Below are 27,462 nucleotides of genomic sequence, written 5' to 3' on the forward strand. Positions count from 1 at the left end.
AAGTACAGCTGCCTTACAAAGCCACAATGTGAAAATAGCAAAAGGAAGCTAAGTAAGCAAGACTGTATATTCAAAAAGGAGGAGGGAAATTTCCATACCTGGACAAATATTGGGCAAATGTAACCCTACAGTTAACCAGTTTTTCAATATCCATGTTGTTTGTGTATGTATATTGTGTTCTGAAGTGATTATGTAGCTTCTTTTTTCTAATTTGTAACTAAATAAATTCAGCATAACCCATTTTTAATCCCTTGAAAAAAATTTCCTTTGCTGATGATTCTCTTGCCAATTTTCAGCCTAATTACATTATGAAATGGCACAGAAAAATATCCTCCACCTAAAAGCAGTACCCATAGAATTTCCATCAGTCATTTCTACAGCACTTTGCTGATATTTCCATCTCTGCTGACTCTGCACCGCAATGCGTGGAAATTACCAACATTTGATGAAACCACTCTAATATTTTGCACTAAAAATGTCTCTCAAAGTTTTGTCTGGTTTTACCATTACCCTCTTCTTACTCCAGGTCCAGTCATGAGTGCTTCATCACTTCTGCTGATCCCCCTCACTCACCCAGTGCCAACCTTACTCTGATGTAGCTCCTCATTGCTTCTGCTGCACCCCCCAACCTCAACCTCAGTGATGTCCTTACCCTAACAGAGCTCCTCATTGATCCTTGTTCACTGTTGTAGGCTTCCACCTCCAGGACATGGGAGGAATTGTGCTCTCTGTCCAGGTGCCGTATGCCCCGCATGACCAGCCCACTGCTGGGGTTGATCCGAAAGTGGTTGTAATTGTTTCCTATCAGTAAACAAACAAAACACAACAAAGTACAGATCAATCAGTTTTCCAAGTGGAACAAACATCATGGGATCCCCACACACAGCAAAGAAGAATTGAGGAAAAAGTGACTCGGAGGTGATACTTGAGTTGTTAAGTATTGGAATGGGCATACATCCCCTTAGCGTTTGTTCATTGCCCTTGATTACCAAGCCTTATCCATACTAAGCACATCTCAGAACTACTTTTAAAGCTGGATTAACTAAGAGTTTAATCCCCATCCACACTACAGAGAAACTGTACTAACTAAACCGTTCTCAACAAAACTGTGCTCAGGAGACTTCCTTTCCTTTTGCAGGGCCCAATCAAGGCTCTAAAATGTGCTTGTGAAAAATTAGAAAAAAATGTGCTGTGTGGATGCACATCACATTAATTCCCTAAAGAGGTAGTAATGTGGAGTAGGCTGTAATGGGTCAGTGTAAATGAATTACACTGGAATTACACTGGAATAGTGCTTTTTGAGACCTAACTACCACTAATTCATATATCTGGAAGTTTTACATCAACATGCAATTACTTATCCTTACTCCTTTGGATTTATATTTAAAACATATGTTGTTAGAATTTAAGTGCATTAACTACATTATTATGCTGTCACCCATCTCAGTGATACAGGTAACAATGTCTATCTGATAGCTATTGAAGGTATCAAAAACCAAAACAACAATGCAACCAGAGTAACCATAGCAGAACCCAAAATTGTCAGGGACTTATCTCTTCTGACCATAAGTATTACAATGAATGGGGGAGAGAATGATGAAATTTAACACATAGGGAAAGGGATGTTTCTGTTAGCTGTAGGGCCCGCCAAAGAAGGCCACAACGTGATGAAATAGTTACATCATGCAAGTTTGCCAGTGTGCTTATCCGGCCAAAAGGTGATAGCAAAACTGCAGTTAACCAAATTACATAGACACACAATTCCCTGTTGCAAAGAGGCACCTAGACTTACCCTTGACAATCCTGTACCACACTCTCCCATTAACACCTTCATCCGCATCTGTGGCTTTCACCTTTGAAAAGAAAAAAAGCCAGTAAAGGCCAGTGATTTTCAGATTGTACCAAAAGCTATCTCCTTCTCCTGCTCTTATGCAAGGGCAAAAGCAACAGTCCACAGATACACAGGACTACCTTGTTTCCTCAAATCCTCTGGGTCACAGGGGCACATCTTTAAATATCCCTATTTCCCAATGGGTTCAGAATCAGAGGTGCCTTTCCCATCTGGAAATCTCATCTCAACTATGGTTTACATGCATGGATAGACCTTTCTGTTGCTCTGTACTGTGAGTGAGGAAGCGTTGTTCCTTGGTCTTCTCTGCCTATGGCAGAAAGTAAATATATGAAAGTCAATAAGGACAAATGCAAAGTACTCCCCTTAGGAAGGAACAATCAGTTGCACACATACAAAATGGGAAATGACTGCCTAGGAAGGAGTACTGTGGAAAGGAATCTGGGGGTCCTAGTGGACCACAAGCTAAATGAGTCAACAGGGTAACACTGTTGCAAAAAAAGCAATCATTCTGGGATGTATTAGCAGGAGTGTGATAAGCAAGACACAAGAAGTAATTCTTCCTCTTTACTCCAGACTGATTAGGCCTCAGCTGGAGTATTGTGTCCAGTTATGGGTGTCACATTTCAGGAAGGGTGTGGACAAATTGGAGAAAGCCCAGAGAAGAGCAACAAAAATGATTAAAGGTCTAGAGAACATGACCTATGAGGGAAGAAAATTAGCTTTAAAGAAAATGAATCCAAGAAGACAGAGGGGACATGATAAGTTTTCAAGTACATAAAAGGTTGTTACAAGGAGGAGGGAGAAAAATTGTTGTTCTTAACCTCTGAGGACAGGAACAGAAGCAATGGACTAAAATGCAGGAAGGGAGGTTTAGGTTGAACATGAAGAAAATCTTCCTAACTGTCAGGGTGGTTAAGCAATGGAATAAATAGTACAGGGAAGTTGTAGAATCTTCATCCATTGGAGATTTTTAAGAGCAGGTTGGACAAACACCTGTCAGAGATGGTCTAGATAATACTTAGTCCTGCCATGAATGCAGGAGCCTGGACTAGATGACCTCTCAAGGTCCTTTCCAATCTTATGATATACATAATTAGCCTAAGCTAATTGGGTACCCCAAGGTTCCAGATGACTGATGTTCATTAACACATTTGTCAATTATCTGGAAAAGGGGAAACATCTACAGATAACACAAAATAATTTAGGTTAGCTAAGACTAGCGAAGATGCCAAAGAACTTCAGAGGGACCTGAAGCATGATGACAGATGAAATTTATCCTTGACACATGCAAGGAAATGCACACTGTAAGAAATAAGTTGAATTTCTCCAACACGTTGTTCTAATGATTCAGGAAAAAGACCTGGGTGTCACTACAGACAGCTCAATGAAAACCTCTGCTCAATGTGCAGCAGCTGCTGTCAAAAAACAGACAGACTGTTAGGATACACATGCACAGTAGGATAGAAGATAACACTACAAATGTTATAATGACATAATATATGTCTATGGTATGTCATCACCTGGAGTACTGTGTTCAGTTCTGGTCAACCTATCTCTAAAAAGATACAGCAGAAACAGAGCAGGTGCTCAGGTGGGTGACAAAAATGACTATCAGCATAGAATAACTTCCAGATGAAGAGAGACTGGGGCTGCTTAGTTTAGACTGGGGATGAATAAGACAGGGAATGATGGAAGTATACAGTAGTGAATGGTATACAAAAGAGTAAATAGGAGCACTCACCTGACCTTTCCCATAATGCAAAATAAAGGTGACAGTCAATTAACTTAAATGTCAGACAATTTAAAACGGATAGAAAGAAATATTATTTATCCAATAGAGACAATAACCTATGGACTCAAATCATAGAGGTATCATAAAAGTTTCATGTAGATGCTGAGACTATCCACAGTTACATTAGGTAGGATATAGTATATATATTATGCTACATACAGGCAATATAACCTCTTACGATTTAGGGCAAAAACAAACCCTGTTGAGGGGATTGTGAAGAAACGTCCTTTCTGGTTACTCCATAATTGTCCATCATGGGTTTTTTTGCATCGTGCTTTGAAGCATCTGGTTCTGGCCAATATCAGAGACAAGTTACTGAACTGGATGGATCACGGGAGGATAATTCCTAAGTCCTAGATATACAGTGTTGAATGAAATGTTGCCAAACACTTGGGGAAACTTTACATAATGGGTCCACCTGGTGTTTCTATGGAACACTGCAGGGTTTCCCCTCCCCATGAGCACTTTCCAGGAACCCACCCCCAAACATCCTTCTTGCTCCGCCTTTGCTTGACCTTCAGAGCTGTTACTGCAAATCTGCCAACATCACATAGCAGCCTTCAAGCAGGATATTGAGGGGTGGAGGGCATGAGTGTCTAATGCCTCCTACACCAGATGAATCAAATTTTTCTAATTTCCTTTCAAGCAGAGAAACAAATGCCTCTCTTTTCCCAATATGCAGAAGAAAAACAAGTGTAAATTGTGGCTATTGCTTTGCAAAATGACTGAGGTGAAAAAAAGGCATGAATGAACAGGAATTTGGGGAATTTCTCAAACATTTTTCTTGATCTGTTCTGCCATGTAGGTATAAAAGTTTCATTCTGTCATTCTGATTTGGCTGAAAATGTTACTGAATATTCTGGATTAACAAAGCAGAAAGGGGATATGCAACAAAATCTCCAAAAATGGCATTACACAAAGGGTTTTATCTTGCCTTGTTGCAAAACAGATATAAGGCCCAAATGATCAGAAGCAGCCACTGCATTGGGGTGCCACAATTCATGGGTGTCCAGCTTCAGATGCCTTTGGGCTGGTTTTAAAGCAGCCTCAATTCTAAATGACATTAATGGGAAACACAGGCTCTCAGAACCTCAAAGTCGGGTTCTAGGTGCCATCAATGGGGCACCCAAAAAGTGAAGACAGACCAAGTTGGTGGCCACTTTCGCAAATGTTGATGCCACAACCTCAAATCGTCCAGCTTTCCTTCCTGTGTCACACTCAGACCCATGTCTCCTCCTCAGTGCCTGTCCAGTCCATATCCCCCGGACACTCACCTAATAGCTCAACTCAAAGCGCTCCCATTCCCTTTCCTCCGTGCTGAGAAATACACGATTGTTAGATACTTCTAACTGCAAGCACAAAACTAGTTTTTCTGCTGGCAAAGGGCTGGCCAAAGCACTTTGCTGCCTTCTCAGCTACCCTGGCATGGTCTGATTTTCAAAACCAACTTTAGCTTGGTCTAGGCCAATTTTTACTTACCCATGAGCTCATTTTCTCTGAAAAGGGGACCTATTTCCAAGTGAAAAGTGTGTAAAATATAGCATATTTTGGAGTGACCTGAAACTATTTTCAAATTAGTAATGACATGGGGAAAAAGCTCACATTTCAAGCAGCTTTGATTTCCTGCCAAGCAAACTATTTAACATGCCTGCGCCATCAGGCTTTGAGTCTGTGAGCTCATTTCCGGGACAGGATTGCACTAACTGTCTGTTACCATGCCCAGATCTGACGAACCAGAGAAAAAGAGGGCAGTGTGAATCTGAGGTCTATTTCCGCTGGCTGATAATTCCTAAGCATGCCCAGAATGTCTAAGGCCAGGTCTACACTACGAGATTAAATCGATTTTAGATACGCCATTTCAGCTACGAGAATAGCGTAGCTGAAATCGAATATCTAAAATCGATTTACTCACCTGTCTTCACCGCGCGGGATTGATCCGCGCGGCTCGCTGTGTCGAATCCGGAAGTCCAGTCATCTAGCTGGAGTTCCGGAATTGATCTAAGCACGCTCTGGGATCGAGATATCGCGTCCAGACCAGACGCGATATTTCGATCCCCAAGCAATCGATTTTAACGCGCCGATCCGGCGCGTAGTCTAGACGTGGCCTATGTGGAGGTCCCTTCTCAGAAAAGCTGAACGAAGGAGAGGAGTCAGAAGAGGGCAGCGGTGAGGAAAACCAGAGGAAAGGGAAGAAGAGAAAGATTCTTAGCAGAGTTTAACGCTGCCTTGGGCTGCCATGCAGTGGGTGTGTATAACGAGAAAAAAATTTCAGTTTTACAGTGAAGACAAAAAGGTGGGATTTTCAAAGCCCATAGATATTAACAGGAATTGGGCATCCAAATCTCCTAGGCCAAGGTGAAAATCCCACCCAGAAAGATTTCCTCATCCACCTTCTGCACAGGATATTTTTTCACTGCTCATCCCAGGTTATTTGATAAAGCCACAAGGGCAGGTATGCCCTGTGGGGAGATGTGCAAAATGGGTCATCAGGTGAAAAGAGAGAGCTTTGGCTCTAAAGTGATTGGTTTCTATCTGCATTTGTTAAGCTACTTGTTTTCAATATACTTGTTTGGCTGCACTGTGCAGCTTCTCCCTCTGCTGGAACTTCTGGTGAAGACGCAATCAGGTGCTTGTGATGCCACTAAAATGACTGTGAAGCAACCAATCCAGCATTATGGACTTTAAGCAGAGGAATAAGGAGAAAGGAAAGTGCACAGGGGGAAATATTTGATTAAACAAAGACAGTCAGAATCAAATATCCTTATTCATGTGGAGTAGTAATTTACTCCTCAGATAGTCACATTGATTTCAACAAAAGCTACTTGTGCAATAAGTTACTACTCCTGGGGAATGAAGGTGGAACAATCTGGCTCAAATACATTTGATACTTCTCAAAATGCAGGAAAAGCACAAAACCAAAATCCACTTTCCTAATAAGAGAGATTTTAAAGTTTTCTATAGTATGAAAATCCTGTTTTAAAGCTGCTAAAATCAACTTGCCCACAACTATTTGTGACCTTTTCTGCTTGTTTTCCAAAATAGAAATTTAGATCTAGTTTTCCCTGTTCTCTCCTGAAAGATTCTGTTGCGGATTGGAGAAGCAGCAGGATTAGGACATCACAAGTAGCAAAAGACAGAGCTGAGGAGCGGAGAGGGGGCAGGGCTATTTAGTTAGACTGCTTAAATGTTAGAACCAATTTCATTCAAAAGGGTAGAAACACTTGGGAGAAAAGCTCTCTTTTGAAAGATACAATCTTCCTTCTTTTGCAGCCAGTCCTGTGGTGAGTGCTCCAGAACAAACTGACATGACAAGATGAGATACTCCTGTTATTTCTAAAGGAGAAAGCAGGAAAAAGCCACTTTTAAAATAAACTATCAGAGTTTCCTTGTCTATCAAAAAGAATACACAAAGAATTTCCCTTTTGCAGGTTACCTTTAAAAGAGAGACCAATAGATACAGGACAGAAGAGTGAGGCTAAAAACAGGTAGTAAAAGGAGAGAGAGTTAAGTGGGAGAAAGAAAAAGCAAAGAAAGATTAGGGAATTATTTTGAGGAAAGGAAAATAGAAGAATGAAAGGAGTGGAAGAGTGTGTTTGAGAGAGAAGAAGAGTGTGCAAAGGAATGAGGCCTGCTTCAACTCCTCCCCCTCCCCCAGCTGCTGATCCCAAATCGGCTCCCAGAGTAACCTAAAGGCTGGCATTCAGTGAATAGCAGCTAGCCACCAGACTGTACCATTCAAACTTTCTGCAGGGGAAGGTAAACGCTGATCAAAGAATTACAATTTAATCCAATATCCCTTCCCTAAAGGGACTACATCCAAACCTCAAACACATGCACAATCCTAACAAATGACCGAACGAGTTTGTTGATTCTAAAGTGCAGGAGCTCTGAAGGTTTGGCTGGTTCATTTAAGTTGTTTTGGCTTTGTCTGTTCCTGCTATTCCCATCCTAGCTGCCATCTCTTCCCCCATCTACCTTACCACCCCCCCCCCCGTTCCCCTCCCCCAAGAAGGGACTGGAAGAAACAGAGAGCTATGGAAGTCCACGCAGCAAGAGGGAAAAGACAGGAGAAGGTAGACACCCCTGTGCATCTTGAGTATTAGTCAGAGAGGTACAAAGCCAGGGGACCGGCTGCAGCCTCATGGGATTATCCTGAAAAGATAACATCAGCTGTAGGAGCACACAAGGGGGGAAATGATCAATCAATGATCTGCGCTAACTCTGAAGAGTTATCCTGCAGCCTGTGTTATGCAACATTTCTTGACAGCTTCTACGGGAAAGGTCAGTGCTCTCAGGTCCTTCTAATCTGGACTGCCTATCCCCTCTTCCCACCTTTCAAGTTTGATTTTACAAAGATCTGGAGAAAAGCAAAAGGCTTTAAAGCCGCCAGGGCATGAGGGTGTGAGATGGGTTGGGATGCTGCTAAAATAAGGTGGTCAGTGTCAAAGCTGATCATTCATGATCACTGTCTCTGTCTGTTTGCTGGGGTATCCCAACAATGGAGGAGGAAAACAGCTCTGTGAACGTATCAACTACTGATCTGCAGGTAGGGTTTTGGGGCAGTGGTCTGAGTCTGAGGAGATTAGTCAAAGGGAAACATATTTTAAGTGATTATTCTGCATTGATTAGGTACTAAGATACTGAGTTTTCTGAAACTTTGTGTTTATTAGTAGAAACTGAACCACTGAATTTTACATCCTTCCCCAAACAGGTGAAAGTTTTTTGTTTTGTTTTTTTGGGCAGGATTTTTTTTTTTGATATTAAGCAGAGCCGGGAACACTTTCCTAGTGTTCACCAATTTCAAGATACAATGAGAAGGGAAGAGAAAAGCTTCTTTTCATCAGCGCTGTATCACAAGTGCACAAGCCACTGAAAATGACTTTCTTCCAGCAAATTACTAGAAAAGGTGATGAGAACTTGTGATAACTACTGCAAAAATGCACAAACTCACTCCAGACCTGCTATTTGGTGAGATCGAGGAGAGGAACTTTTTGTTCCATTTCTTATTATGTTCCAAAACTATGACTTTTTCACTTTTGTTGCAAACACTTTACAACCTTCATCTGTGTGCTATAGTCACTTCATACTATATTTAATCAGATGGGGCAATGTTTTGCATGGTTACTGGCAGTAAGGTGACCAGATGTCCCGATTTTTGGGTCTTTTTCCTATATGGGCTCCATTACCTCCCACCCCCCATCCCGATTTTTCACACTTGCTGTCTGGCAGATTGTTTGTTCTTCAACAGGCCTTTTATTAACACTGCTGGATTTCACTAGCTAATTGTGCTTGCGGTGGGAGCAATCACAGAATGGCAACTTTGGTATGCAGACAGGGCTTGGAGGAAACAAAGTGGCTAGCATGTTTAAAAATACTGCTGGGAAAATGCTTTGTTAACATATTTACAGAATAATGTACCCAATTAATTTCATGAGATTTAATAAATAAATTAAATTCTAAATTATTTGCCACCTCTAGTTGTGTATGTGGCTGAATTGAATTCCACTTTCAATTCAAATGGATACATGCCAATTTTATATATATCAGGCACAATTCGCTCAGCAGTAGTATAAAACTAATTTCAAATTGCTAGCTGCAGCACTGGCCTGAATCTGTCTGTCACCCAGAGCAGCCATTTCCCCTGCACTGAACAGTGAACTGATGAAGGCCTTTGACTTTGTGTGGTAGCAAACTGTCCCGCTTAGTATGTGGTATATGGGGGAGTTTCTCCTTTCTGCTCTGAAAGCCATTAACAAGGGAAGCCCTTCACTCTAGTGGGTACCACACAGCAGATCCCAGCACTAGTTCGGTTTGAGGTCCAGGCTCCGGCAACACCATCTCAGAGAGAGAAAGGCATGCTACTGGGGAAGGGATGAGAGAATTGTCAGGTACAAGCAATTAGGGGTGGAAAGGATGAGATATGGAAAGGATCTGCAGAAAGAGACCAGGAATGTTTCTTCTCAGACCTGGGAGTCTGCTTTAGTTTACCTGTGGATTAGGAGGAGCATTCAGCAGGCTTTTGTGGGAGAAGGGAAATCAATACACTGTCTCAGGAAAATAACAGTGGACATTAAATTGGGAGTGGACATTAAAGTGGAGGAAAATGGACATAATGGCATACAGACTGTGCACAAAGTTGTCTGATTTATCAGAGAGATTCCACTCTTCAGTTCAGAGCTCGGAGGCCAAATGTACTCAATTACAGCAGTGTAAATTTAGAGTAGCTCCATTCAACTCAGTGGAGTGGCAAGGACGCTGGTTGTAACCAAGAGCAGAATACGGCCTGCGGCTGCTAGCACAAGTGACTTGTGTTTGAAAATCCCTTAGTGTATTCTCAGCCTGAGGTACTGGATATCAGCTGTGCAGCGCTCCATACTGTCAAGCGCAAGAATTCAAAGCTCTTGAAACAGGTCTCCACAAATGAAATTGGCTTAAAATCTAACACATTTTGGTTTCTTTTTCTTTGCTTTCTGGTTTTTGAACCTCTGTGCTGTACATGGGTTCATGTTTTCAAGCTTGCCTCTGCAACCGTGAAGGCTAGGAATTTTCTTTGTCTTTCTTCCTTTTTTTTTGGAAAGCTGAGATTCTCATGTAATGACTTGAATCCAGGGACTGGGTCCTTAAGAAAAAGTACCAAATATTGCAAGATTTGCAACAGAATCAGAACAGCTGGCAAAAATAATCTCTGGTAGTGTTCATGTGAGCCAGAATCCTGTGACTCATGCTGAAAATACCCGTCTGGAAATCAAAATGATTCCCAACTGATTCAGTCAGTGGAAGGAGGAAATGACTCAAAACCTCCCTCACTCCCCTGGATGGCTGGGAATGGAATTGCCACTGAGGCCACGTGAAAAGAGTGCTTTGGGGGTCACTCTCTGGTGAACACTGACAATAATCCTGGTGGTATCCCTAGGGGGCCCACAGCCACTTCTCCAATGGAGTTGTGGTAGCACTGCAGTGATGCCAGGGTGAGGGGAGTGAAGTCTGGAAAGTTTGCATTTTTTTTTTAAACATGAAAAATCTTTCCACTGAAGGTAGGCAGCTGGAAACCTTCAGAAGTACATCTGAACTTTGTGAAGATGACTTCTGACCCTTCACTTTACCATGTGTTAAATGAAATAATCTGATCTTGTGTAGGTAATTTGGTTCACGTGGTTTTCTTGAAGCTCTCCAGGTGAAGTTTGAGCTGCTTTGGCTGCGGCAGGGCAGCTTTGGAAACTACAGGGAATATGGTGGCTTTTCCCTACATGTATTGAGGGAAATTTCTCCATCTAAAGAATTGTGAATAAACCTCTTTCATGAGAACCACCATCAGAAGGTGTGGGAAGGGCAGAGGCTGAAACAAAAGCAAACACATATATTACCAACCTGAAAAAAGGCTTCTACTGGTGGGGGAAAGGACCTCCTCAGATCTGACATGACATTTAGTAACATAAATGGGCCTAAGAAGTGATCCAGAGGAATGAGATTCTGATACAGTGTCACAGGGGGACTGAATTATAGCCGTGTACATTGAATCTTAAGTCTAGTCACTCACCATATGTTCTTCATCATACTAAATAGACACCATCAGCCACAAGTATTTTTAGGGACTGGTTGGTTAAGTCAGTATTAATGCTGGAATATAATATGATTGCTTAATGATTGACAGAGAGTGCATGTATGTAAAATGCTGTTGTCTTTTTATTATAATTAATAGATATCCCTTAAAGCTTTATAGACAATTTAAAAATGGTGAGTTTTTATATTTTCATGTATTTAAAAATGTTATGATTGCATATTGTGCCATTCTAGTACCTAGAGTATTTGCATAGCAAACATTTTGCAGCAGTGATTTAATCTCTGTAGAAATATGCAGCAGAATATTTTTCTAACTCTCAATGTCAGTGGGGTCAGGATATAGTGCAGTTCACCTGCAGAATGGATTTTCTATTGGATGTAGAGATTAAGCTAAAAGCAAGCATGACTTAGCACTCTCACCTTTTCCTGCTTCTCTCACAGAAATAGGGAGTTAGACTGTGAGTTGTATAGCTCCTCTACAGTCATCTTGATAACTGTCCACCATGACTGTTGCAACAGCATAAGCCTCAAGCTTCTATAGAAACAGCCATTTAAATGTTCGCTTCCTATATAAATCATCAAGGATATATGTGGGAAATCTCCTATATTATTCTGTGCATGTTGCTTGATTCAGTTTTCGTTTGGATAAATTCACTATATAGTTAAGTCCCTCCACTGACTTTTACACCTGGGAGTTGCCTCTTCAACAATGGCTACCAGCAATTCCACTGAAAACCACCAATTGCAGGCTAACTCTTATCTGTGTGTCAGATGTTGGCCTAGCTATGGTTGCTCTGGCAATGCAAAGCAACAATAATGCTGGCTTGTGAAGGATTCCACTAGCATGGGGGATTCTTGAGTGATACCGAGCTGCTGTAGCTGCTCCTCAGCTAACTCCTTTACTGGCCCTCAGTGTAGGGGGCATGGCTGGGGAAATTTTTTTATAAGCTGGCTAAGGTGTAAAAATTTTGAAGGAAACTAAGTCATTAGCATGATATGAAAAACAGGGTTCTAAAGACAGAGAGAGAAAAAGATAGTCTTGTGGCTAAGACATTGAACGGGATCAGGAGATCTAGGTACAATTCCTTGCTCTGCCACAGATTTCCTGAATGACCTTGGACAAGCCACAGAATCTCTCTGTCCCTCAGTTCCCCATCTGTAAAATGGGAATAACAATACTTCCTGTGTCTGTCTTGCTTATTATAGGCCGGGGGCAGCACTGCCTATTATTAAGTGTGCCAGGCATTTTGCATAAGTCCCTGTTTTCACTTACTTATAACTTTGTCAAACTTCAACCATCTTGGCTGACATTTTCCATACTGGATGTCTGCCTCAGACTGAATTTGTTAGGAAAATTTCAGCCAAAACAGGTCAGCCATTTCTGGGAACGAGGCTATGGAAAAATACTTTGTTTTGCTCATGTTAAATTCTTGAGACCTTTTCTCTGAAAAGCTCTAGCTCCCCTTTGGAGCAAGGACTTGAAATTTGGCAGGAGATGGCTTCTGTCAGAGACTGTGCCTTTGCCATCCCCATGAAAATCTGCCTCAATTTGGCCATGTTATAAGCCTTTCAAAAAATATCACAGTAATATCTATGAAACCCATTGGCAAAAGGAGTCCCATCTCTGTCTTCTACTCGTCCACATATAGGATGACAACCTACTATTGCTATCAATTACTTCAGGTCCATGTGGTTGATTCCATCCCTGCTGACAATGCATGTGGGTGTCATTTTGATGCCACATGATGGAATTTCTGTTTTTTCAGTTTGCGTTTTTTTTTTTTTAAAACAAGGCCATTATCCATAAAAACTACATTAAAATAACATTACTAATGTTTGCAAAGTCTAGCACTCAAAACCAAGAAAATGCCAGAATTAAGGTTGCCTGTGCATGTGCATGTGAGAGTCTTAAATGACATGATTACAAACTATTTTTTCCACAGCAACCCTGCCCCATTCAGTGCACAGGATAGACAGTCCTCACTTGATGAACTGCTTATTCAAGATTTTGTTTTCTCCTCCTTGTTCACTATGTGGCCCCATGTATTATTTACTGTGTTGGGGCTTCTCAGGGCTACTGTAATAAATATAAACCAATTAATAATAATTTAAAAATGTTTACCCAGCCCTTATATTTCTTGAAAATCCAAGCAGCTCAGTGATGAAAAGAAATACATCTGAATGTTAAAATGAGTGTCTGAGACTGAGTTCACATTGCTGCATGGTTGTACTAAATGCCTTTAGAATGGTCTTGGTAGCAACATTTTCTGGAGTTTCATTGAAAAAAATCCAAAATTTTTCCCCAATCCTCCAGTTATAGTTGGTGAAAAATTCTGATAAATCGAAAATGTTTTAAAATGTTTTGATGGAAATGTTTATACCAGCTCTAGTATTCCCTTCTTTACACTTTATTGCTGAGCTTTACATAATGGAGCGCCATTGGAATAGCAGCACTAGAGATGTGACATGCTAATTACCCAGGGCAATGGGGAAGGGTGCATTTTGCTCCACATACCAGTATGTGGCTATATATTCCTTTGAACAGATATTCCTGTCAGGGGGCTCTGTTTTATATCTTGTATTTTAGTTCAGTGCACAGAAACTGTATTTAATAGAGCTAAATCCCACAATAGGGTATCTTTTGTTGCATTGTCCCTGCTGGTGTATTGGAACAAACGGTTCCATAACCTCATGTCACAGGCTTGCAGCCCCGTACTTCATTTCTAGAGAGTCCAAACTCTGGACTGTCAGCCAGGGTAATTCAGTTTCTTAAAAATAAAAAGCCAGGTGCTTGTTAGAAGGTGTCCGAGTTACAAGTGGAATGCAAAGAGGTGCACTTTGCCCATGTGATGATGGGCCTCATGGAAACTTCCCCTACCCTCATTTTTACAGTGGAAGCTTCCTGCATCATGTTTTGGTGAAAAGTGCTGAGCTGGCATGTTTTGGTGAAAAGTATTGGTGAAAAGTGCTGAGCTGGTAACCTGGCAAACTGAAGTCTTCTCTTTAACCAAGGAACACATATAAGACATAAATCTCACACACTAGCCCACTGATGTGCCTCAGCCCAGTTCTGAAGGAACCATCCTCTAAGGATAAGAAGGTCATTCCATCTCTAATCCCAAGTAGTCGTCGTCCACCTTGCTGATGGTACCCACATCACTGCTAACTGACACCAGTCATGAGCGTGGTTTTGGTGATGTGTGCATCTCTGTGGACTGAGGCCATCAGTCAATTTTACAACAGCTAGGGAACAGCTTCTAGATGGTAGCTTCTTACAGCTGGTGTGGATACTTCCACCTTTTCATGTTCTCTGTATGTATAAATATCTTCTTACTGTATGTTCCATTCTGAGCATCCGATGGAGTGGGCTGTAGCCCATGAAAGCTTATGCTCAAATAAATTTGTTAGTCTCTAAGGCGCCACAAGTACTCTTGTTCTTTTTGCTGATATAGACTAACACGGCTGCTACTCTGAAACCTGACCATCTTATTTCTGTTAATCTTCTGCATTGCAGGAAAGATGAACACAGAGGATGTTGGGAATGAGACCTCTCCAACACCTAGTATCCTTGGATTTCTTGTAACCACCACCAAGTTGGTCCCACTAAGTCCTGTGCCCCCAGGGGAGAAGCCAGACCCTTTGCCTATTATCATTGCACTCATCTGCATCTTTGTCCTCCTGGCTACCTGTCTCATCTTCATCACTCTCTGCAAACCAGCAGCACTCGACCAGGCCTGCTATGGGCCACATGAGTGCATGCCCTACCACCCAGAGGATGCCAGTGAACCGCAGCTAAGGTTCTGGAAGCGACTGGGCTCCCTAAGGCGTTCCATAAACAGCTTCAGGCGGACCCAGCCTGTCTCCCAGTGCCATCGGACCTGCTCACGGATGCCACCAGCCACCCAGGATTGGGACTTCATGGAGTCCACTAAAATGTGATAGCTGTTTCTCCACTATTCTGCTGCAAAAACCAACTCACCTCATTGCACAAACACCCCATTCACTGCTGTCAATGAGATCTCAAATCGTCCAATACCACTCTGCGGAGCACAGAGTCAGGACAGAGACCTTGGGAGAGTAGAGTGGCAGCGATTCCCGTACCTACGGAAATCTCTAAAGGAGTCCCACAGCCCACAATGTGACAGCATGAAGTTTGTAAAGACCGGCTGATGGAACCAGATTACACCAATGTGGCACTGTTTCTTGGGGCCCTACAATCTGGAACTAACCAGCAATGAGTGACATAAGACCAGCAACATCTGCTACGGATACCATTTGACAGAAGGCACCACTAATTCTAAAGCTCCTTGGAAAGTGTCTCCGTGGGGCTAAGGTGTCTATTTCTCCAAGTTTTGGTAGTTTGAAGTTTTCCTCCATCTCTGACTATAAAGACCAAGGGGTGCCCATGCTGATATTAAAATAGCTGCCCTCTTTTCACAAACAAAAGCATTAGGGTATGTCTACACATAACCCACAACAGTGGCACTGCTGCACGTCTGCAGTTGCATTCCTGTAGGGATTCAGTGAAGACACTACCTAGAACAACAGGAGGGGCTCTCCCATTAGCGTAAGTACTATGCCTCCCAGAGTGGCAGTAGGTAGATTGACGGGAGAATTCTGTTGACCCAGTGCTGTCTAGGGTCAGGGGGTACATCGGTTTAACTGTCACTCAAGGGTATGGATTTTTCACACCCCTGAGCAACATAGTTATACCAACCTAATTTCCTAGTGTAGACCAGGCCTTAGCCATTACAGCTCTTAGTTCATGGAGAATAGAAGCTTTCATAGGTTTTGCCAAAATCAGATAAAAACCCCAAACGCACCTGTAGGACCATGTACTTCTTCATACATAAAACAGCTCTCTACGTTAGGTGTGGCACCGTGGCTAAGTGGCCATGTTCAGTTCACTGTATATACCCTGAGCCAGTATAGATGAAGGGAAGAAGACCCAGTGCAAGGCACTGCATTGAATTTGCAAGGAGGTGACGGGAGGAAGTGCCTTGCAGGTGTTGTGTTCAGACCAGATCTCCCTTCAAACATTCAGCAATGGCTGATTCAGGAGTGGCACTTGGGCAGCTACCATTTTAAAGTTTGTTCTCTGGGACAAACAGGTCATGGCCTGATGCTGAGCCACAGTGTCACGTACCCCCACCCCCACCAATGCCACCCTGCAGTGCTGTGATACATCACTGCCATCTTGGGTAAGAACATAACATGCTGACGTTGTGTCAGTCTGGATGTTTTCAAGAAAACAATAATGTGCCTCAATCCTCACTTGCAACACGTGTGCCATTTTAAAAAAAGGACATACAAGCTGGGCTCCAAAGGATGCTGTTTGATCTCGCTTTGCGGTGGATGGCCCCTGGGCTTTGTGAGGGAGAAGACAAAGAGAGGAAAAAACTAATGGGGACACTGGATCCCTCTCTAGATCACAGAGAATAGGGAGCTCATTAACCCCCCTCCCCCCCCCAAATACACCAAATTAAAACATTTTCTTGAGGGCTCACTTATTTGCACCATCTGCTTTAAGCACTAGCCTTTAATACTAGTAAGAAAAGTGAAATAAATGCTATTCTAAGCATTCCTGCTGGAGGCCTTGAGAATTTCTAACACTAGGGTCTGTGGGATCTTTTGTCTTTTAACCACTAACAATGCCTCTTTCTGGGGCTACGTCTACACTACTCACCGTATCGGCGGGTTACAATCGATCCCCGAGCGCGCTTATATTGATTCCGGAACTCCACCAACCCCAACGGAGTTCCGGAATCGACAGGGGGAGCAGCGGACATCGATCCCGCGCGGTGAGGACGGGTGAGTAATCCAATCTTAGATATTCGACTTCAGCTACGTTATTCACGTAGCTGAAGTTGCGTATCTAAGATCGATTTTTCCCCATAGTGTAGACCAGCCCTGGGAAATACTGAGAAATGGAGCTTGAGAATGGATTGAAGAGAATGTGAAATTGTGTTACTTCAGTTTTAATATGTGTTTTGAATATTGCAACTAAAATATTCAGGGTTCCTGTTTCCTGGTCTGAAAGGGACAGGTCCAAAAGACACCCACGGGAAGATTTCACAGATAGCTCAGAAGGTGCTGCTTGGCTTTTTTTGAAGAACATTGGGTAAGTCGTGTAACATCTGTAACAAATGACTTGGGCAAGGGAGCACCAATCTCACTGGCTAACAAACACTGCATCTAAGATGAGTGACCCAGAGTAAAGCTATTACAGAAGTGTATTCTCTGAATTGACGTGTATTCCTTTTAAGCAGATGTATTCCTTTACATTTTTTATTGTATTTTACATTTTCATGCCTTTATAAGCGTATTCTTTGAGCCAGTTTATTCTGGAACTGGGGCCTCATTATAATTCTGTAATGATTTGGAGTTTGTGCATGGAAAATGTCTTGTCTCAGCTGGCCTATTCCTACGCAGGTGTGTGCTAAATAAGCTCGACTGCATTCACTCTCTGTTCATCATGTAAGGTCTATGTACTCATCTCAATGATAAAATCCGTAGGTTGTTATACGTTTCTAGGTAATCATGGACTCCACAAATCTCTACTGAAAAAAACACTTCAATAAATAAGCAGCAGGATCAGGTAAACATGCTTGTGAATGCATTAAAAGGGCCTTTGGAGGGTTTCAACCACTGGCAAGTAGGCTGTGCAAGGATGAGCCCCTCATTTCTGCTGCGAAGCACATATGACTGGCACGGTAATCTGCCTTCCCGTTTACAAAGAGGTTCTCTAAAAATAGCAGTATAAAAAATTGCACGTTAGTATCTTAGGGCCAGGTTTTCCAAAAAACTCCATACCCAACCGCTCCCATTTAGCTACTTAAATAAAGTGGCCATTTTTCAAGTGCCCAGTGCCTAGCAATGGAGCAGTGCTCTTTCCAGCTAGCATCTTGAGAACAATGAGAACTGTTAGGTTCCCATTTAGCCCTAAGGGTTCATGACAATTTAAAACGCAGGGAAACATTAAGGGAAAGGAAAATGCATTTTCTTTAACTTACTCAGCTATAAACATTTATTTTAAACTAAACCCACAAAATTATTTGTTTCCTAGATTTGTTTATATCATCACTCTGACATCATTTAAACCCAGTTTAATGTATTTCATTTCCCTTTGGTTTTGTTTCAGAGAAAACAAGCTTTCCTGGAAGGTCATTAAGGCCTGTTTTACAGGCAAATTCTCTGGAGTTATCACCTTCTTTTCTTTCCAGACTTTCATGTGCATTTCATTTCAGGGAATATTCTAGAAAACATCATATTATCTTCTGTAGGAAAGCCATGATACCAGGTTCAGTTTTGTTTCCTAGTTATTATTGCGTTCCTCCACAATATGTTATTATCCAACAGACAGGCAATCAGAACAGTTTCTGCATAAACACAGGGCAATTGTCAAGCATGTATGTTCCTTCTGTTTAAAAACATCTTTTGATTTGCAAACATATTTTTGTTTCAAATTCATCAAAAGGGGAAGTTTGATTAGGAAAAACAAAATAAAACATACTTTGAAAGTAAAGCATGATCAGTCTATGCTCATCCAGAGCAAATTCAGCAAATGAATGAACACAGGGTTAAATTAAGAGATTGTGCAGACTACCTGACTTCCCACAGGGGGTCTGAACAGCATCACTACATTACCCCGAAGGAGAAAGTTAATGCTGTGGCTGCTCCTCCAGAGGGGAGAGGGCTGGTTACAAAGATGGGGGGAAGTCCTTGGCAACCATCAAGGTTCCTTTGTGCTTCCAGAGTGGCACAAAAGAAGCCTGTAGTCTGGCCTATGTGGGAAACTGAGGATTCCCCTTGTGTGGGTGAATGCTCAGCCCTGCAAAACTTGCACAGTGAGCTTTATACCACCTGCTCCTCACTTCCTGGTACAGAGGGTGTGGCTAGTGCAGCAGGGGCAGAGATGGAGAACAATGTACTTCAGCAATCTTGGGCCAGCAGAACAGTTCCCAGTCCTGGAAGTTAGAGGCTGCTCTAACTTCACCGGGGCTGGTTTGTCCCCTAGCCAACCCTAAGATCAGGACAGGTGGAAAGAAAATGCATTATGAGAGAGCTTCGTGGGTCTTGAGTGCAGCATTATAATTCTTGGCCTTTGCCTGGAAGTGGGAGGTCGAAGAGGAGGGTGCAGGTGTATGTGAACACACACTCAGGAGAGGGACATTTCCACCCTTACCCATAAGAACCTGGGAGTTACAGGTGTCCAAGTACAGACTGCTCACCAGCCCCATAACTAAGAGTGTTGTCTTTATTCCCTCAAGGCAATCAGACATGCTTTGCAATCTCTTCCCTTTTTGTCTGTGGGGGGTAAAGGCTGGAGTCATCCATTTTTTACTGATTATATCTTTTAAAAGTTTGTTTCTGGATGTGGAGCTGAATTGACAGCCTGGAGAGCAGGGTCCCATATGAATTTAGAGATCAGGCACAACAAAGGCAGCAACAGAGCCCAGTACTTCTTTCTACACTGCCCTGGCAATGTGACTGGACCCTGATCTAGAGGAATCAGCTCTAGGATAAAAGAGCAACTTAGTCTCCAGGCCTGTTCAATACTTGGATTCTCCACTTATGTATTTAGATGTATATGCACAGAATAAAAAGGGAACCTACTGTTATGCTTTGAGCACACTGGCATAATTTAAGAACTACCCATATAAGAAATAACACTGCAGCATAGCTAAGGCGCAGCAAAGCCAGTCAGCATAACCCAGAACCAGGCACATAAAAAGCTAAAATTCAGACAACCAAAAGCACCATTTGTGGTGATTTTTTTTCCGGTAGGGTCATATGTCCACTAGGAACCACTCAGATGGAACTTCTTTCACAAATGGCACCCTTGATAAGGGCCATCAGATAATAGCGACTTTCAGTTACTACCAACCTGGGTGGGATTCAACTAGTGACCAACAGGTGAAAGGCTCCACTATTTTTTCCCCAGCAAATCACTTTGCCAGCTCTTTCTCCCTCCACGTGACAGGGACAAAGCCCTGTCACCTCACTGCCCCTTTTCCAGCACTAAGAGATGCATTCAAGTCATAAGAAGGCCTCACAGAACATAGTGCAAAGACTCGTTGGTGCCCACTCCAGAAAACATTTGGATTTGAAGTGAGGTTGGAAACCCTCAGAGTCTGAGTGAATACATGCATTCATTCCCAGCTCATTCAGGCATTCAGCTCTACTGATGGCTAGTTCCAAAGGGGAAACAAAAATAAAAATGAGACTCCAAACTCCTTTCTCTCTCTCTCTCTTTGAAGACTTCTATATCCTCTCAGCCTCTTAGCTCACTGGGAGGAGAGAAAAGGCACTGCAGCCTCAGCCAGTGTCGCAATGAAAGCGGCTCTGTTCTGGGGCACTAGCTGCCTGCTATTGAGGCCTGTCTCCTTTCCCTCTTCACCATGGAAAATGTTACTTTACCCAAGCAGACTAGAAACTTGCAGAGTGCAGCTCTGCTGCTGCTGCTGTGTCCTTAGCCACATATACCAGCTGGGCGGGAAAGAGAAGAAAAGCCAAAGAAAGAGAAAGGAAGAGGCTTTCACAAGCAGAGGTTTTTTCTGAAGAAGTGGGGCGAAGCAGTTTCCTGTTTTTTCTCTTCCCGGGTTCTCTCCCATTCCATGTCTCTGCTCAGCATCCAAAAAATGAATGACTTCACTTGCCCAGCTTCCTCTCTCCCAGCCTCTTTCTAGTGTTTTCAGTCCGCCAAAGGAGAGGAAGGATTGGCTAGTGAGTGCACAGTATGGAATAATCCTAGACTTGCAGGGAGATGGATCATGGCCAGAGGTGGAAAGACCTGTTAAGTTCTATACATCTGTGTCTTTCCAGCTAACAGTCTCAAGTCGCAAGAGGGAAAGGAGGTGAGATTCCCTTTCACACAGTAACACTCTTCCTTTGGAGCCTGGGGAACAGGAGGGATACATGCCTGAACTATGCTGCTGGAGTCTGGGATGTTCTCTGGTACACTGGCCTCATAACTGCTCTGAAGGAAGATAGGCCGATTGTCATTGACATCTAGTACAGTGATGTGCACGGTGGCTGTCCCAGTCCGCCTGTTCCCTGTGGGGCCATTGTCTGTGAAGAACAGAAAACAAGGGGGTCCATCTCACTTCTCTCCATCTCACAGACAGGAAGCACATAGTTCTCTTGTCAGGTGTCGACTATTTGTTGAGGATTACATTTCATTACAAGATGAAAAGGCCTTTCCTCTTCTTATGCCAAGAGGTGGGCCATAAAGGACGAAGCTCCAATTCTGCCACACTTTCCACAGGGAAACAGACTATAGCATCATAAAAAAATGAACACACACCTATTTTCTACATGGAGTGGCCAATTAGTCACCCATTAAACAGAAACTGTGAAAAGTAAGAGGCCCACTCTCTTTTCTTCTTCACCTTCTCTGCAATTTCAAAATCTATGCAATTATTTTTCCTTTTTAAGGCAAATGTTCTTTTTTAATTAACCAAAAGAAAAAATAGGAAAACAGCATCAGATGCCCAGCTCCGATGCAGCAGCATAAATCAATATGCATGACAATGCAGGAAACAAAAAGATGGCATGAAAATGAGTTTGGTTTCAAGACTCCAAGGGGTTACCATAAGCAATGAGAAATAAGAATTTAACATGTTTTAAAAAACATATCTTAACACTTATCAGTTTTAAATACAGCAAACTGGGGGCTAGGAGACAACATGGAAAGACAGACACTCTGATAACTGCCTGAGGATCAGTGCTTATCCTTTGTTATTTCAGAAATGGTCACTAAATATCCAGCTGACTTGTATTATCAAGTGCCAATGTAACCCTGCATGGGGTTCTTTGGAGATGGGAGGAGATAGAGGAGTTCCCTCTGCTTCTGTAGCTAGAAGAGGACCAAAATCCATACGAGGGAGATAATATTATCCACAGCTGCAAACACTGGGAATCGCTGGTCTCCTAATATTGTTCCGCCCCCTATATCATCTGCTTTTCATGTGCATTCCAACAGTTTTGTGGTCTATAGAAAATTCCTACCTTGTGATTGATCTCCCCTTCCAAAGAATGCCAAGGCTCCTATAAACTAACACAGCACTGTAAGCCCTTGGTGATCATGGCCAGAAAATAGTTGGCACTAAGTCTCTTTGATCATGCCAGCTGACTCCACAATGTCAACTGGCAGTAAGCGAACCAGGTTTTGGCCTGGCACTTTCAGATTGATCTTGTTGCACCATAACTCCATAGTGAATATTTTCATTACAGCAGGATATACAGTAACAAGAGATTGAACTGTTTCCTTACTTGAGGGAGGGCTTTTTTCCCCCAGATCACAGTAGAGCAGTACAGGGAAAGCCCTGGACTGAATGAACACAAATAAGGAATCCCTCTGCCACCCAGTAAAGGCAGGTCCCTCCACACTGGGGCTGAGATATATTAACAGAAGTGGGATATGAATCATTACTATTAAAACACATCTACTGACATTGATTTACATGGTGCTGGCAGACAGTTCCCTCTCTCTCTCTCCAATACACCCCAAAGAAGAGTTGTATATAACCTAAATTGTTTGCTTGAATAACAAAAACAAAAACTGAGGGAAATCCTTACCTATGGCCTCCAGGACTAGGGTATATGATGCCATAGTTTCTCTGTCGAGATTCACTACTGTTCTGACCACACCATCTCTGAAGCCAACACCGAACTTACCATCCTGATTTCCACCTGCAGAAAGGCAAATGAAAATGTTTCAAAGACAGAGTGAGAAAACAGACACAAGTTAAAAAGTGACTGGAAACCTAACCTAATATTATTGGGAAAACACCACAGTAAAACCAATGAGTGCTTTCTAGTTATGGCTCCAACTAATGGATGACAACATAATTATTATACTGTTTGGCTCTTGAAAGCTGTTGGGAACACATGTTTTTAAAATCATTATTGCACAACATTGTCTTGTATCTATTCTGCCAGATCACAAGAAGAAGGCAGTCTCCAGGATACTGGATAAGGTAACGCAACCAAATTATGTCAAGTGTATGAAACATAGCACGGTTTCCCACAACCCTCACGGCTGCCCAATGTAATGCAATCAGTTCAATCCCTCACACTACTCAGCGCAACACATTGCTACCCAAGTAACAAACCAAATGTCACAATGCTATGGATTAACCAGTGCAAACCACCACAGCATGACCTGATCTGTGACTCAGTCAGATATACCAGAACAACTCTGTATCTGCACTCTTTGGAAGAGGATGGGAGTGTTTTATATGGTAAAGAATGAACAGGCCACTAACTGCTAAAGTAAATGGCTCCCTTTTCCCCATCCCTCCAACCGCTGGTCAAGGGCCTTTATTAGACAGGTTACAGCCCAACACAGGTTGTAGGGAATGCTGTGCTAAGTTAAAAAAGTCCAAATGGACACTTTCGGCTTCTGAAAAAAAGTGGGTCATTTCATACAGTTTTCATAGTGTCCATGGGGAAACACATATGTATTTTTTTCTTGCTGGACCATAAGGGCTGTGGGACAAAAACACAGTGCAGCTATAGTAAGAAGAGTGATCATAATGTGATGTTACTGGTTTCTCTGTGTCTCCCTCTTCATGTCCAAGCCACATGTGCTCACTTTGCAAGTCGAAGTACTCGAAGGGATTTTTTTTTTCAACTGCAGGTGCAGAAAACTCAGCTTGGGATGTGAAGACCAAGTTTTGGGGTTTATTTTTGCCCTTTTTTTCACTTTCAGTATTAGAGATTCTGCAAGTAGAATTCAACTGACTATTTTGGTGATGGCGCACGAGGCGGATTAGAATCCAGTTTGCCCCTCCATCACTCTGTTGGTTCTGCAGTATTAACAGAAATAAAAGCATGTTTGTTTCAGTAATGGGAGCAGATTTGACCTGGGAGTGGGGAATATGGTATTTTGTATAAGAAGGTGCTATTTTACAGACATGCTTCCAACCATAAATGCACTTTAAATGAATTGTGCCTTATGACTTAGTCACATATCTTATGGCTGCAGTAAGCCAATCCTTTTGCTTTTATGATGCTGAGAGGGAAGATGTGGCAGAAGGAGAACTGAAGAGAGTTCTGGTTCTGATTTCAATCAAAACCATATGAATGAGAATCAGAATGTATAAGAAGAATGCAGAGAAATAATGCAGGTACAGCACTTCTTTCCCGGCTAAAGGACGAGACTACTCAATAGCTAAAGCTAATATAAAGTTAAAACAAATTTGGGGCATCATCATCATTTCTGTACAGAAGAGGGCGATAATGCACAACAACTGGAACCTCTGGAGAAAGCTTTTTGGAAGCGTGAACAACAAACTTTCTGTCTTGTATATCAGAACGACACAGCAAACTCTTCAGAGAGCACGATCTCCAATAACACCTACAAACACCACAACACCACTGCCATCGAATAGACAAACGCCACTTCTGCAAACCAAAACATCCTTCTCCATCTCTCCCATACAGAACACATCAGCACATTCACACTCCCACTAGCTCCTCTGTCCCCATGCCATTGCCAGCATTCCCACTACTCTATGGGGGTGGAGCCATCTTAATAAGTAGTAGTCTCAAATGTCTATTTCCCCATCCCTGGGTGTCACTGGAAGTTGTGGCCAGCCGCAGCTCATACCTCCCCTCCAGAGGGTTTGGTCTACTCAGTGCTAGGAATAGTTGGAGTTATGACAGGAGTATTCCAGAAAAATGGGAGTGGAAAGAGACCTGAATCTAACAGCGATATCAACGATGCCCTATGAGATAGGAGGCAGCACATTTTCATGTCATCTTCCATGCCTGTCTGAATACAGCTCCCTTGGCAATGCTTCACCTGACCTTGCAAAGGAGACCAACAATTCCTGCTTCAAGCCCTCATGCTCATGTTGTGCAGACACATACAGCTGATTATGCTTTCAGGTTGATGAAGCATAGATAATTCTTAGCCTCAAACAGTTTTTCAGTCATTTGCAAAGCATCATAGGAAAATGTAAGCAAATCAGCCTTGCAAAGCAACAGCAGGATGAAATGCCCCTTTGGCCGTCTGATTTGCATGTGTTTTACCCACAGTGCTTTGCATCATGACTCTGGAACAGGTCTAAGGATGGATTGATGTTCTCCACTGCATAGAGATTAACGGCACAGCCAAGATATATCAGAGATAAGAAGGCATAGGAATATTTGGTACCAGTGATGAAGTAACTGAGCTCAGCATTCAGACCCACATCAGCGTCAGTGCAGTTCAGACGGACCACTTTGAAGTCCCGGCGTATGTTCTCAGGTAGGGAGATGTTGTGGACAGCTGGGAAGAAGGTGGGGTTCTCGTCATTCACATCCAGAACTGTAACAGACAGCAGAGGGTCAAGTATGCCCCTTGCCTATGAACCCAGTCTAGTCTGCTGTTCTTAAAAGGCCACTGCCAACTATCAAGCTTTCAAACAGATCCCTTCACTAGTGACTGTTCTGAACTTCCAATTTTTACAATTCCTTTATTGTTATTTATTATTTGTACTGAAGGGTTGCCTAGAGGTGCCACTCAGGATCAGAGCCCCATTATGTTAGGTGTTGTACAAACACAGAATGAAAATACCATTCCTGCCCTGAAAGGCATACAAGAGTTTACAGTACAAGTAGATACTCAATCAGCACAGGACAGGAGACGTTCTGAGGGACAGACATACAGAGACAGTTCCCATTGCTTCCCAGGGGAGGAGGAGGGAAGAGAATCTGGAGCCTACAGGTGGATGGCCTAGCCATCTCCTGGTGCATGGCAGAGAGGGTGCTAGGGCTATAGGTGCAGACAAAGATCCTTCCACACACTAGACTGAAGGGATTCTGGGGTTATTTCTTTTCTCATTTCTTAATTATGTTTATCATAGTCTCTAGCAACCACAATGTAATTAAATTTAACATCCTTGTAGGGAGAAAAATGCCAAAGAAACCCACCACCATAGCATTTAACTTCAAAAAGGGGAGCCACACAAAAATGAGGTGGCTAGTTAAATGAAAGTTAGAAGGAAGAGTCACAAGGGTGAAATGCCTGCAAGCTACATGCAGACTATTTAAAAACAGCATAATAGAGATTCAAACTAAACATATGCATCAGATTAAAACAAACAAGCAAAAATACACCAAACTGTAAGAGGACCAAATAATTCAAAACTGCCACCATGGCTAAACAGGAGAGTGAAACAGGCAGTTAGAGGTAAAAGGGCATCCTTTAAAAACTGGAAGTGAAGTACTAGTAAGGAAAATAGAAAGGAGCATAAACTCTGGCAAGTCAAGAGTAAACGTGTAATAAAGCAGGCCAAGAAAGAATTTGAAGAGCAACTATCTAAGGACAACAACAATAATTAACAGCAATTTTTATTTTTAAGTACATCAGCAGCAGGAAGGCTGCTGAACAGTCAGTGGGGCCACTGGATACTCAAAGTGCTAAGAGAGCACTCAGAGAAGACAAGGTAGTTGAAGAGAAGCTAAACTAATTCTTTGAATTGGTCTTCATTGCAGAGGATATAGGGGAGATTCCCACAGGTGAGCCATTCTTTTTAGGTGACAAATCTGAGGAATTGTTCCATATTGAGGTGTCAACAGAGGTGGTTTTGGAATAAACTGATAAATTAAACAGTAATAAGTCATCAGGACCAGATGGTATTCACCCAAGAGTTTTCAAGGAACTCAGATAAGAAATTGAAGAACTACTAAATGTTGTATGTATCCTATCACTTAAATCAGCCTCTGTATCAGATGAATGGAGGGTAGCTAATGTAACACTTATTTTTAAAAAAGGTTCCACAGGCGATCCTGGCAATTTCAGTCTGCTAAGCCTAACTTTAGTACCAGACAAGTTGGTTGAAACTATAGTAAAGAACAGAATTATCAGATACACAGACAAACAGAATATCCTGGGGAAGAGTCAACACAGCATTTGTAAAGGGAAATCACGCCTCACCAATCTATTAGAATTCTTTGAAGGAGACCACAAGCATGTGGACAAGAGTTATCCAGTGGATATAGTGTACTTGGACTTTTAGAAAGCCTGTAACAGGGTCTTGCACCAAAGGCTTCTAAGGAAACCAAGCAGTCATGGGATAAGAGGGAAGGTCTTCTCATGGATCAGTAACTGGTTAAGAGATAGGAAACAAAGGATATGAATAAATGGGCAATTTTCACAATGGAGAGAAGTAAATAGCAGGGTTACCAAGGATTTGTACTGGGATCATTGCTGTTCAACATATTCATAAATGATCCCAAAAAAGAGGTGGAACAGTGAGGTGGCAAA

At 42.4% G+C, this 27,462-nt stretch overlaps 2 protein-coding genes across 2 annotated transcripts in view; one reads left to right on the forward strand and one right to left on the reverse strand.

Annotated features, from left to right (window-relative positions):
* CDH23 (cadherin related 23) overlaps window positions 1-27,462 on the reverse strand; it is a 508,967-nt gene that overhangs the window by 124,212 nt on the left and 357,293 nt on the right. The window contains exons 24-28 of the mRNA XM_075072614.1: window positions 25,369-25,521; window positions 22,785-22,898; window positions 21,127-21,275; window positions 1,793-1,853; window positions 653-801 (exon numbers count right to left, since the gene is read on the reverse strand). Coding sequence (XP_074928715.1) covers window positions 653-801; window positions 1,793-1,853; window positions 21,127-21,275; window positions 22,785-22,898; window positions 25,369-25,521 — 626 coding nt within the window. The remainder of the gene's footprint in view (window positions 1-652; window positions 802-1,792; window positions 1,854-21,126; window positions 21,276-22,784; window positions 22,899-25,368; window positions 25,522-27,462) is intronic.
* Window positions 7,660-16,864, forward strand: C15H10orf105 (chromosome 15 C10orf105 homolog). Its single transcript, XM_032788065.2, has 2 exons — window positions 7,660-7,925; window positions 14,719-16,864. Exons 1-2 carry the CDS (start codon window positions 7,850-7,852, stop codon window positions 15,141-15,143), a joined length of 501 nt encoding a protein of 166 aa, XP_032643956.1. The 5' UTR covers window positions 7,660-7,849; the 3' UTR covers window positions 15,144-16,864.

The sequence above is a fragment of the Chelonoidis abingdonii genome, chromosome 15, assembly GCF_003597395.2.
Source record: "Chelonoidis abingdonii isolate Lonesome George chromosome 15, CheloAbing_2.0, whole genome shotgun sequence".
In the NCBI taxonomy this organism is placed as follows: domain Eukaryota; kingdom Metazoa; phylum Chordata; order Testudines; family Testudinidae; genus Chelonoidis; species Chelonoidis abingdonii.